We start from the raw sequence: 13,787 nt of genomic DNA on the forward strand, positions 1-13,787 counted from the left end.
TCCTTTCCTCTCTCTACTCCTCCTATCCTCTCCCCACTCTTCCTGTCCTCCTCGCCTCTCCCCTCTCCTTGCCCCCTCTCCTCTTCTCTTCTCTCCCCTCTTCCCCTCCTCCTTTCCTCCTCTCCTCCTGCTCGTCTCCATCTCGGCTCCGCTTGCCCCCTTCCTGTCCCCCGCTCTGGCCCGGCTTGAGGGAGGCCGAGTGGGCCAGCCGGGCTCTAATGAGTCCCTCCAGCACACCTACCTGCTGACATTTCCGCACTCGGAGTGAGAGTTAATGAGAGCGCTTGCCCTCCTCCCTCTTTTTGATCAGTTTAAGGCCAGGGTAGCCTTTTCTCTATGGCCCCCCTCACCCCCACTTCAATCACTCGGTACACCTGTGTGTACACATGCACGCATTTACACACACACACACACACACACACACACACACACACACACACACACACACACACACACACACACACACACACACACACACACACACACACACCGCCTTTCTCTTTCTGCTTGTACAGAGTCAAAGCCCTCAGGATTGGTGTCCATGTGTCTTTGTATAAAGCCCAGATGAACGTTGCCATGCAGCCTGTGTTTCATGTACACTAGAGTGTCCCATCACAAAGAGTTAGTGTTGGTACTTGTGTTAGTGGTGTGTCAATGAATATGTTTCTGTGCGTGCGTGCGTGCGTGCGTGTGTGCGTTTGTGTGTGTGGTTGCAAGAGAGAGAGCAGCCCCTTGAGTCTAAAGTGTTGTATTGTTGTGTTTTATTCTCCCCAGATGACGCTCGCTGCTTCAGGCATCAGTTACCCGTGCCACCACCTGAGTGTGTGCCGCCGCTCGTCCCCCGCCGCCCCCTCAGACCAGGCTGACGAAGTGCCCGGCCCCAGCCCCGCCACCCACAACCCGGTACCCACACTTACCCACCAAACACATGTCCACCACCAAATGCAGACTCAAGCATTCCCATGCCTTCATCTCCACCTACCGTATCCACACACACACCCTTACCTGTCCTCTCCCGTATACACACCCACAACCATACGGAGACACAAGCATACCTATGGCCCAGCCGTGGCTCTAATGAATCCAGGGTGCCTGCGTAGCAGCACAGCTACCATCCGATTCCCATCCTGGGTCATTTCCTGATCCTTCCCCGTCTCTCTCCCCCATCCCATTTCCTGTCATCTCCCACTGTCCTGTCCTAAAAATAATAATACAAAAAGTACTGACAAACTTTAAAAAAAAGACACAAGCATACCCATGCCCACACCTATACGTACCCACCATGACACACCCATGCTCCCGTCACACCTACCCACCCCCATAGCCGTCCCAACACCGGAACACAAACCCATCTCCACCCTATTACCTGCCACTACTTTTCCACACCCACCACCATACCCACCCCAAGTCTATTCTTACATTACCCAAATAAAGTTATCTGATCACTTTCATCCTTTTAAAAATGAACCTGTTGTTATGAATGCGGCTTTGCACAAATTCATTTTAATCTGGGTGAATATTTTATACGTTGACTGTTTGCATGAAATGACCCCTGTTTTATGTCTGTGTTCAAGTGTAGCAGTGGTCTTGCTGAGAAAAACCCACACTCTCGAGCTGACTATGTACTGATAATTGTTCAAGGTACAAAACGCGTCTCCATGTGGACATGGTTGTATTTGAAAAATAAGTAATGAGACTCAGCTTGTGAGTGTGGTATTTTCTCCTCTTTGTGCCTATGTGTCCCTTCAGTGTTCAGATACCCATATGGTTAGTGACAGTAATGCCCACACCAGCACGCAAACCCATCTCCACACCATTACCTGCCAATACTTTTGCACACTTACCACCATACCCATCCCAAATCTTTCATCACACCATTTTACCACATCCTTTTTTAATTAGCCCGTTATTATGAAAGGATTTGCATGTATTCATTTTAATCTGGTTGGAAATAATGTAAGTTGACTGGCCTATGTTGTCCTTTCAGTGTTCAGATATCCATATGGTTAGTGACAGCGAGGGGGACGATTTCGAGGATGCCCCAGAGTTTGGCGTTGACGAGTCTGAGATCTTTAACATGGGGAGCTCCTCAGGATGTCGGAAGTCGCCAATGAGTAAGTGGGCTAGTGAGCACACACATACAGTACACGCACAGTCATGGATGTAAGGAAGAAGGTGAACATTGAAAGATTGTGCGTTTTGTGCCCTGAGGGGAAGGTCTTTGACCAAATGCTTGGCAAGTAAACGAAAAAAAAAATGCAGTGTCACAGTTTTTGTTTGTTTGGCACCTTTTAGTCGTGGGTGTGGTGTAATCCGTCTAAATGTAACGAAGCATGCGATATGAAATTGACATGTCCTGAATTTGATTGTACTGAAATTTTTGGTGTAAACCCTTGAGCTTATGACTAAATGAAAATCATTTGACTAGACCCGCATGTCTTTCCTTGTTTCAGTGCCAGACAACAGTGAAAATGAGGGTGATGCCTTACTGCACTTTACTGCCGAGTTTTCCAAAAGGTGAGGATTTTTTTTTTTTTCAATAAGTTATAATTTCTCAGCAAGGGTCACATCACAGTGAATATGCTTACATTGCTGAAAAATGTCCCAGATGTATTGAAGTGTGTTTATATGAATTGTGGAAGGGCATAATTAAGGTTAAAATATGCCCACCATATTATATATTATACATATTATATATTTGGTTAGTTGTGTCCTGCCACGTATAGAGGAATGAAGGCATTGTTATAGTTAAATAGCCGTAGGGTAGCTATTATGACTGAATTTAGCGACACAGTGTGACCAAAACCATAATATCTACTTGGATAACATTTAGAATTAAGTAATGTTGAAAGTAAGGATGTGTAACGTCTTTGTTTGTGGATTAAAATGGTCAGAACAACTCAACATGCATCGCAAGCATCTCGTAGCAATTCTCGCTCTGGATTCAGTTGCACTGACATCAAGTAGGCTTTTGGGAGGAATGCACAGTCTTAACCGATTTAACGCTGTGGATCTCTCCGTTTGTCTTGTGCAGATACGGAGAATGCCATCCAGTCTTCTTCATCGGCTCCTTGGAAGCAGCTTCGCAAGAGGCCTTCTACGGCAAAGCCAGAGATGTACGTAACAGTTACAACATGCACATCTCGTGTCCTAGAAAAATGATCCATTCTGAATACTTCTAAAAACACAGCTTGAGCCCTAGCGCTACTCTATCCAGTTTCGTTTCTTTGCAAACGTCTTAAAAGTTTAGAATTTGTGTACACGGCTGAGGGTTTTGCCAGTTCCGAATGAAAAGCCCGCACCACCCGCAAAACCTTAAACCTTGTCAGATTTCCAGTCGCCTCCGTTCGCTCAGACAGCTGAAGCTTTATTTTTAGCGCCTTTCTGACGTTTTTCTTCCCCCCACGATTTGCTGTGTTTGTGTGTGTATATGTGTGCGGTATCTAGCGCTGCCGAGCCTTGTATCAACTGACAGCTTGTGCGGATTAGTGTCTTATTAGAATGGGAAGATGCAGGCAAGATGTTTGGGGGGTTTCGGACCATGAGGCACAGCGGGGGCTGGCCCCTCGCCTGGCTCCCCCGTCTCAGCTCGCCTTCCCTCATCTAAGCCCCGCGCAATATGGCCTCTCCTCTCCTCTCTACTCCCCTGTCCTCTCCTCCGGGCTGTCACAGCCCTCACTGTCCACGGAGGAGAGGAGAGGAGAGGAGAGGAGAGGAGAAATAATGGCAAGGAAGAGGAAAGGGCAAAAAGACATGACCTGGGGCCTCATGTACAAAGAAGTGCGTGGATTTCCTACCAAGAAAGTGCGTGCGCGAAAATCTTCAAAGTTACTTACGGACAAAAAAATCCAGATGTATCAATAAGTGCGTAACCAGGTTTTGCCGTGAAACCTTGCGCACATGCACGAGCACACGCGGCCCAAGTCTCCGCCTTGCCTCCTCCCTTAAATATTCCATATGAATATTCTAATTAGTATGAACAGACCCATTCATGTGCATTCATTGGCTGAAAGAATTGGAAAGGGAACGCGGGAAGGGGAACGCGGGAAATATATTTCATGATGTAAGGTGAAGGCGCTGTTTCGGAGGTAGCCAATTTAAAGGACAGAGGCTGCGTGCAATAGCCTAACAAAATTACTTTGGTGTGTATAAAGTCTGGCATTTGGTAATACTTAATGTGAGGACTGCAGAAAAAAGACCCTGTCATTTTATACTGCAGACAATGCAGGTTTCCCCCGTGATATTTACAAGGCATTACATCAAAACACATGGGCAATTGCCAAGGCTGCTGAGAATTAAACGTTTATGTCGGCTATAAATATGAAAGATAACGCATGCATACATAGGCCTACGCCATGTATGAATAACTTACAGACAATACTCAGTTACCCTATAAAATCACGTGTTAATTAATGGACTAATTTTACAGTAGCCTTATTAAAAGAGAAAGACAAGCACTGCGGTGAGGACGTTTCCATCAAATGCGAGAAGACACAACGCAGATCCAGAACATATTCAATGTTTAATAGCTGCCAAATACTTGAAATAATACTGCTGATGGGCATCCAATTTCGTTGTTTCATGAGTCCGCTTCATTTTAACCAGCTGCCTCAACAATAATATGGTTGAGGTGGTTTTCTTCTTTTTTAAATCATGCGCCTCAACATTAAAATCCACGTTTAACTGGCTGCATCTCTGCAATATTTCCGACCGCGTACAACACATGTAGTTGTGCTGCATGCCTCTGTGTGCTGCCAAAAAGACGCAATGCACCACTTACGGCAACTTCCACGCTTACGGAAACTTCCACAGCAGCCCTGAAATTCGTGTGGAGATCCGCAGTTTTCCACGTCTAGTCTGTTTTAGTACATCTGACCGTGGCCGTGGAAAACAACTTAAGTAGCTTTTTTGTCCGTAAGTGAGCTTCGTACATGAGGCCCCTGCTTAGAAATTCTATATTACTTCTCCCCAACTATCATTTCTCTTTGCCACATTTTTCTTCTTCCATTATTTATGTTTTTCTCTGACTATTCTCTCTTTTTTATAATGTTCTACATCCTCCCATCCTTTTGTAATAGAGTATTCATGGAGTGGACACAGAGTAACAAAGAAAGGATACTTATTATAGGATGTGCTGTTGACCATGAAAATGCATAGAGGAGTCAGTGTGTATTGGTTGTTGAAACCGAAGGATTGTTTTTGTAGTCACCCAATCTCGGACTGCCGTCATTTGACTCAGACTGGTGCATCTGGTAGGGCATGCTATTAAAACTTTAAATGAAATTAAAAACATTGGCCATAGGATCAAGTAGGTCTATGAAGTTAAAAAAAAAACTTGATTATACCGTCAACTGTGATCATTTTGGTCACAATAACTGTTTTGATACCCTACTCAGGATTTTTTAAAAAAGATTCTTCACCATTGCGGGATAGGGCGAATTGTGACATTCCAGTTTCTAACTCCACAAAAAGAAGGCAGAAAATAGGGTGTAACATTCAAATTTTCTCTCAAACAGCTTCCTTGGTGGAGAGCTGCACTCTCTGAGTGCATTTCTAGTTACCACTGATTTTGTATGCAGTTGCTTTCTCTTTCTCCGTCTATCTCTCTTTCTCGGTCCCTCCTCCCTCCTTTTACATCTCCTCTTTAAGCTGATATGGTAGGCATGGCCTCCTCATCCCTAACATGCTGAAGAGCCACTCATACCCGGGCCTGAAATCCCATCCTGTTGTCCTCACAACTGCCTTGAGTGTGGGTGGCTCTTTCTCTCTCTCTCTCTCTCTCCCTCCCGTGCGTGGAGAAAGAGGTCGTTTTAGACTCCCTCTCAAAGGCTAGCAGGGGCTAATCACTAAGTAAAACACTACATTTGATGAAGTGTTTCTGGAGTAGGCCTGCCTGCCCGCAGAGATTGGAGATGTGGGCTGAATCCCATCTTAATGAAAACTCTCTGGGCCCTTGACTTCAGCTAGGAGAGGGTGGGGGGATGTTGGGGTGGGGTTGTGTTAGTGGGGGGGTTGGTTGTTGCATGGGGATCAGCCGAAGTCTCCCTCTCAGATAGGCCACCCAGCGCTGCCAGCCAGGGACCCCCCTCATCTTCCTTCCTCGTCCACTTCAGCCCCATCTCTCCCAAATCCTCCCTAATGTGCGGTTAATCGCACTAACCCCGCGTGAGGATTCACCCGCCAACACCCATCAAAATTCATAGCTCTGTCAGCCCGTGGCCTTTTCATGCCGGGTGGATCTGCTGCTGCTGCTGCCGCCGCCGCCGCAGCCGGCACAGAGACCATGCAGAGCAGGGTAAGGGACAGTACCTCAGTGCAAAACAAAAATGCCATGCAAGGCCAGGAGGCAGTAAATGCATGCATATTTTTTGTCAAATTGGGCTAAGACTGAATATTGAATTTCAAAACGCATCCTTTGTGTTCTAAAGAAAGCGTGTGAAAGCATGGCCACAGTCATACGTAAAATTTGTTTATCTGACTAGTACTGCAAAACCATGGAAATTGCCTGCGGCTGTACTGTAGGTACATCATAATCAACAGAAATGCAGACAATTGGATTTTCATAGAGCTTTGTGATGCGCTAATGAGATGCTTTACAATGAAAGGGGAAGACTCCAACAAGTAAAAAAGAAAATGGACACAGTGATTACACGTCAGCTTTCTTACAGATGTTATATTTTGGGAAATCAAATAATATTTAAAACAAGAACAATTGACGCATTCATCAATGTTCAGCAGAATTCTAAGCTTTGTAGACATCATAGTATGATTATTATCGAACACTCATTTTTAAGATATACGTATGTATTTCCTCTGTTTTTATTTTTTTTTTTCGAAGAATATGGTTCACCGTTATCGCTTCATTCAGCCACCTAACCTAATAAACTTTTTTTTTACTTAGCGCCTCAGAGCAAGCTTCCCTTTCTCCTCGCATTTCTCACTACACAACAATCTATTGAGGAGGCTTTATTTTACTTAAAGAAGTGCCATCTGTTAAAGCATTGATCCGCGTGTGTATTCCCTGCGCCGGTGTGGAGTGGGTGATGAGGTGTGTGTGTGTATCTCTGTGTGTGTGTGTGTGTGTGTGTGTGTGTGTGTGTGTGTGTGTGTGTGTGTGTGTGTGTGTGTGTGTGTGTGTGTGTGTGTGTGTGTGTGTGTGTGTGTGTGTGTGTGTGTGTGTGTGTGTGTGTTCGGGGTGAGAGAGTAATATGAGGACTTCATTTCCACGTGTTTGCTTTTCTACAGGACTCCAATGGGGAGATCACTTTCTCTGTGCCTTTCTCTCTCTCTGTCTTTCTCTCTCTCTCCCGCTCTCTCCCTCCCTCCCTCTTCTCGCTAGAGTCACTGTAATTAAAAATGTCCTCTCTGCAAACTCTGCTTGATTCTTTTTTTTCCTTTCCCAATTAAAGAGATGCTTGTCAAACATGAATGACATGTGGGCTAATAGACTGGTATGACAGGTGTATGGCTGCTTATGTCTACACAAGGTCCCGGTTGTTGTTTTTTTTTTTTTTTTTTTTTGTGATAACACGGCAGTGAAAACAAAAATAAATGTGCATTGTGGGTGTTTATTTCTGTGTATTTGCCGAAGAGGGGAGGTATGTAATTTGAGCAGCCCCTATCTGAAAGCCGTCCCTGTGGCAGACAGCCTGGGATTGGGCCCATGGGCGTTTTTCCACAGTTTTTTTTCCCCCTCTATCCTTCTTTCTCCTTCACCTCCCTCCTTCTCCTCCTCTCTTTCTTTTGAGTTCCCTCTGTTTCTCTCTCTCTCACTCACTCTTGTCTGTGATTTTAGCTTAGCCACCTGTACCTGGGAATTGCCACTCGCATTTCATCTAATCATAAGTTGCAGGTCAGAGCACAAAGCAATGAAGAAAAGAAAGAAAGGGGGGAAAAAAGAGAAACGAGCGGATGTTCCTGGGAGAGCCTTGGAGGAGAGTCAGGGGGCAAAGAGGAGTAAGCGGGCTTAAGAGTGGGGAAGGGGGGGGGGTAGTTGGGCCAGTGGTGGGGTTGTCTTCCCCCTCTGATTGCTACCTTTGGATAGGACTTATTGACGGGCCAGATCCCAGAGAGAAGCTGCCTGAGAAGTGAGCACTTCACCTGGGCCCTGTGTGAAAGGCTGGTGTGTGAAGCTCACAGGGCTGATCGCCTTTCCTGGGCGTCCCATCCCATTCTATGTCTCTCTCTCTCTCTCTCTCTCTCTCTCTCTCTCTCTCTCTCTCTCTCTCTCTCTCTCTCTCTCTCTCTCTCTCTCTCTCTCTCTCTCTCTCTCTCGCTCTCTCGCTCTCTCTCTATTGCGCACGCTCTCTCTCTCACACACACACACACGCATATAGAGAGAGAAAAAGAGAGAGCAAAACTCAGCGACAGGTGTGTTATCCTTTGACATCCTGTTCCCTTTATGACAACACTGGGCCTTTTGGGTCACTTTCTTCTCCCTCCAAGCAAACTACCAATTTGGCTCAGTAAAACAACCCACTCTTTATCGCACTGGCTATCCTGACATAGTGAAGGCATTATTTAAGAAGAGAAAAGGAGGGCAGCAAGATTAAAGTAGGAGGCATGAGAAGTAAGAGTAGAGATGGAGTGCATGCATCTCTGAGAAATGGGAATGTGTGGCCACAATGGGAGCAAAGAAGTAGGAGCTAGAGATGGGACACATGTATGGAGGTGTAGAAGTAAGTGATGAATGAGAGACATGAGAAGAGTTGAGGGGAGCTGAACGGATGCAAGTACGAGTAATGAGTAGAGGAAAAGGAAGATCAGGTAGATGGAAGCAGTGCACAGTCCCAGTGATGATGGAGAGACTGAAGTGTGGGACCAAGGCAGAGGAGGAGCAGTATGTGAGGCAAAGAGTGAAGGAGTGCTGAAGAGTGAGTAGGGATAAAAGATAGAGTGATGAGCACAGTGTTTAATAAAGTAGGAAGGGTAGAAATAACACAGAAGGCCCTGCCGTGGCCAACCGGTAGGGCACTCGTCTACCATGCGACTGACCCGGGTTCGATTCCCTGCCCGGGTCTTTTGCCGACCCCTCCCTATCTCTCTACCCATTCGCTTCCTGTCCACCTCTCACACTGTCCTGTCAAATAAAGTCGGGGGGAAAAAAGAAAGAAATAACACAGAAATAGTTTGTGAGAGACAGAATGAAGGAGTGATGATAAATAGGGAAGGGCATAGAGATGACGGTTAAATGTAGCAGGTGCAGATGAATCGATGGGATTAAGCGAGGCCTAATAAGTGGGGCAAGATTGAAGGAGTGATGAGAAGGGGTATAAAAATAAAGAAGTAGTAGTGAATAACTACGAGGCAGACAAGAACTGATCACGAGATGAGCGGACGTGTCAGTTGAACAGTATTAGGTAGCCCTATTCATCTCTCTTTTTCTTCGTTGTGAAGAAAAAGAAAAGAAAAATAGAGATGCACAAGTCTGTGGTCACGTGATTGCAGGAGGCTCACTGCTGCTTTTCATAAAAGCCATGATGATCACCAAGCCACACACTTTCCATATGAAGAATAGATGTGTTTTAGTTGGCAGTAAACAAGGCGACTGGTGTATGTGTGGTGTGTGTGTGTGTGTATGTGTGTTTTTGGTCTTTCGCTTCTCTTTAAAATCCCCTCTCCTCTCCGGACTGCATGTGCTTGTCTTCACAGCGTGAGTTGGTTAATCTTTTCAGGACGGCGAGTTGCTGCTGTGAATGGGGGGGGAGACCAAGCCGCCTCTCTCGCTAGGAACCGGCGGGGCTTATTCTAAAGCACTAATCGCTGAGCAAACACAGCAGCCTTCTCCCTCTCTCTCTCTCTCTCTCTCTCTCTCTCTCTCTCTCTCTCTCTCTCTCTCTCTCTCTCTCTCCCTCTCTCTCTTTCGCTTTCTTTCTCTTTCTGTCCCCCCCCACCTCTCCCCCTCCCTCATGCTTTTCTCTTACACACCAGAGAAGTGCAGACTTTTTCTTTTCGTCTGTGGTACTTTCTTCTCCTCACTTTCTACTTTATAAAGTTTTTTTTTTTCTTTCACCTTTTTTTCCTTTTACGCCTTTTCAGAAATTCTGAGAAATTGCTCCGGCACGCGGTGAAGGAATGAAGGGGTTGTAGCACAGACATGAGGGGGAGAAAATGAGAGAGGGTGAGAGAGAGAGTAGAAAAAGAGTAAAACCTCAGCGAACGAGTTGTACGATTTAACCGCCTTTTTATTTTTGCTTCCCTACAGCGTCCCGGCAAACCTGGGTGTTGTTTGTTTTCTAATTAATTTGTCAGTTTTTCCCCAGCGTACCGGCACCTTCATACGACGGACATAGATAAGTGTGGATTTAGGGGAGCGTAAATATTGTCCGCCCCCGTCGCTGCCAACCTGAGGAAGGCCACTGGCATTTGATGCAAAATAAATAGAGTGATTTGATGAGTTTTGTTGTGTGGTTGTGGCGGCGGCAGAGAAAGTTTTGTTTGCCTCCACCATGTTGGCTTGATTTGGCTTATTTGCTCTCATGCCGGCATTGGCCTCTGCCACACCAGGGGGTCTCAGCTCCGTCTCTCAGCTCTCCTCGATCGCTCTCTTTCTCCCGCTTTCCTTCTTTCTGCCTGTCGGTCTACCTAAAACTGGACTCAAACTGCTTGGTTTTTAATCGTAATCGGTTTTGACGTCTATTTGTGTCACACAAATGAGGAGAAACAACAATTGTGTCTCCAGTCGTGAACACCCAAACATTTGTTAACTCTATGCCTCAAGTCGTTATTATGAAACATGTTATTGTTTGATGTCCTCTTTGAACTGGCAAAAATTAGGAAACTTGGCCGACAAGCGCTCGCATTTCTGGGGGTACTAAAGCTCAATTGATAGTCCTGTAGTTTGAGCCCAGCTTATCTCACATACTCTCCAAACTCTGTGGCTCTTAGCTCGGCATCTGTGTCTTGTTCCCCATTACTGTAACATCTTGATTGTTCAGTCTTTCTATATGTTTCAAGGCATCCCCATTAAGTTATAAATGCATTTATTGAGCTATTCACTGTGTTTAGTTAAATTCACAGTGTGATGTTTTTGCGCACCTCAAGTCAAACGGGTGTGTTGGATGTAACCAATAATTCAAAGCAGTAAACAAATATCTGGCATAATGTCCAATACACTTGCACACTTGTATTGCACATCTGAAGAAGGTCTTAATAACCAAAATGTGAGCAATGATACTGCAGGTGTAATGGGCAGTGTATGCAATATTTGCCTGCTAAGCAGTAGTTTAATGTCAGGATTCACCTCTCCTTCGATTAAATTTAATGAGGCTTCATTGTGTCCCCACAGAGGAAACTGCTGGCCATCTATCTCCACCATGACGACAGTGTCCTCAGCAACGTCTTCTGCTCCCAGATGATGTGTGCCGAGTCCATAGTCTCCTACCTGAGCCAGAACTTCATCACATGGGCCTGGGATGTCACTAAAGAGGCCACCAAAGCCAGGTGAGAGAGAGAGACACACACACCCATAAACGTGCACGCACACGCACACACATAAACAGGCACAAGCATTTGTGCCCACTTCCACACAGGAACTTATTAAGGTAATCAGCAATACTCGCAGGTGCCACACACACATAAACACACACACATAAACACACACACATAAACACACACACATAAACACACACACATAAACACACACACATAAACACACACACACACACACACACACATACACATACACACACACACACACACACGTCTCCAACCCTTCAACTCCTTAGTGCCAGGATCTGGTGACTGACCAGAATGTGTGTTTGCCTTGAGATGCCCCGATTGGACAATCTGTTCTAATCTGCTGCAATAATGCGCCCATCAGAGATTGGCAGTCTACACCGAGATGAGGCTCTTCATTTCTTACCTCTCTGTCTCTCTCTCTCTGTCTCTCTCTCTGTCTCTCTCTCTCTCTCTCTGTCTCTCTCTCTCTCTCTCTCTCTCTCTGTCTCTGTCTCTGTCTCTCTCTCTCTCTCTCTCTCTCTCTCTCTCTCTCTCACCAACTTGTTTTTCTCTCTCAACCACTCTTTAATTTTCGTCATTTTCGAACATCTCTCCTGCACCTCCTTTTTGTTTGTTTTTCTTTTCTTCATTATTTCCTTCCCATTTCTTACCTTTCAGTGTCTTTGCCTAGCTTGCGTTTTCAATCTTCCATGTTTTCAGTCTTCCAGCTCTTTTCCTGTAGTTGGTGTGACTAACAAGCAACTAATAGAGTTGGATGCCTTGGATGGACCTTCAGGTCACCGTTCCAGACTTTTTATACCCAACCTGGTTTAGTCCAGAAGCTTCAGGTGTGTGTGTGTGTGTGCGTGTGCGTGTGCGTGTGCGTGTGCGTGTGCGTGTGCGTGTGCGTGTGCGCGTGCGGTGCGTGTGCGTGCGGTGCGTGTGTGTGTGTGTGTGTGTGTGTGTGTGTGTGTGCATATGTGACGGAGAGAAAGTGTGTGAGAGAAAGCAATGGTGTTAGATCTGGGGGCCCGGGGATGCAGGGGTCAGGCAAGCCCTTATTTGGTCCCAGCAGCAGGCCTTGTAGTTGGGGGCAGGCCACAGCTTTTCCCCCTTCTTCCACTAGGCTTCACCTCAATAGCCCACCGCCCCCTGGAAGGAGATGTTTGAGAAGAACCGGAGCAGGAGAACCAGAGGAAGGAGAAAGAAAGGGAGGGAGGGGTCGGGGTGGATTTGGACGGGGGGGTGGGCTGGGGTGTACAGGCCCAGACACTGACCCTCCTCCTATTTTATCTCCTTTGGGCAGGGGGGGTACTATTTCTGCACTTCATTCCACACCCCATTTCTCCTTTTAGCTTCTTGCCCCAAACTGAGCCTTTTATTGCAGATTGAAGGCCAGCAACATCTGGAGCCTTTCATAGCGACCACTACTAGTGCTGCACACCCCCTGTCCAGTCCCTGATACACGCACGCACGCACGCACGCACGCACGCACGCACGCACGCACGCACGCACGCACGCACGCACGCACGCACACACACACACACACGTTCGTACACATGCAAAAACTGTACCTCACAGACAGGCAGCCAACCACCTCAACTGAACCACATACAGTACATGCACACACACACCCATCCATCCCTCCACACACACGTGCACAAAGACACACACACAAAGACACACACACGCACACGCTCATACACACGCACGCGCACACACGCACACACGCGCACACACACACACACACACACACACACACACACACACACCTCCCTTGCACACGTTTCCCACGCTCCCCAGGTTGAGTGGTGCTGGGCCGGCTGATTGGCGTTTAGTTTAGTCCTAGTGGCTATTAAGCCGCAGGGCTGACTCCCGTGGCCCGTTCCCTTTTCAAAACTGGCCCCCCCAGCCCTGCGTGCACACACGGGGCCCCAGGAATGCCTAGCGACCCCACCACCACCACCACCCTTTCAGTTCAGCTCAGCGATTAATTATGCATAAAAAAATCTCTAATCTTTGGGACTTTGGCGGAGCCTAATTGTCACCTTTGGGAAATGCTTGTGTAAAAATACCACAGTGACAGTTGTTAGCATACGTTACATTGTCATCGGCGGAGGCCAGGCATTCCTGGCTAATGTCACACTGCTTTTCCCACACAGTTGAGCTTGGTTCTTTGTCGCTGTGAGCATGCGATGGGCTGTGTAGGGTTACTTGGCAGAGAGGGGACTTGACACACAGCGCAGTGCTGAAATATGTAGTTCCTCTGAAGCTGATTATGAGGGAAAATCTGTCAACTTTTGAAATCATTCCCCAAGTGAAACGAGAGCTCATTAATAAGGAAAACC

At 46.6% G+C, this 13,787-nt stretch overlaps 1 protein-coding gene across 2 annotated transcripts in view; it reads left to right on the forward strand.

Annotated features, from left to right (window-relative positions):
* Positions 1–13,787, forward strand: part of faf1 (Fas (TNFRSF6) associated factor 1) — a 104,523-nt gene that overhangs the window by 60,416 nt on the left and 30,320 nt on the right. For both annotated transcript variants that reach the window (XM_063201683.1, XM_063201684.1), the window contains exons 9-13: positions 775–903; positions 1,988–2,114; positions 2,454–2,517; positions 3,035–3,116; positions 11,288–11,442. In XM_063201683.1, coding sequence (XP_063057753.1) covers positions 775–903; positions 1,988–2,114; positions 2,454–2,517; positions 3,035–3,116; positions 11,288–11,442 — 557 coding nt within the window. The remainder of the gene's footprint in view (positions 1–774; positions 904–1,987; positions 2,115–2,453; positions 2,518–3,034; positions 3,117–11,287; positions 11,443–13,787) is intronic.

This window comes from Engraulis encrasicolus, chromosome 6 (genome assembly GCF_034702125.1).
Source record: "Engraulis encrasicolus isolate BLACKSEA-1 chromosome 6, IST_EnEncr_1.0, whole genome shotgun sequence".
NCBI classification, from domain to species: Eukaryota; Metazoa; Chordata; class Actinopteri; order Clupeiformes; family Engraulidae; genus Engraulis; species Engraulis encrasicolus.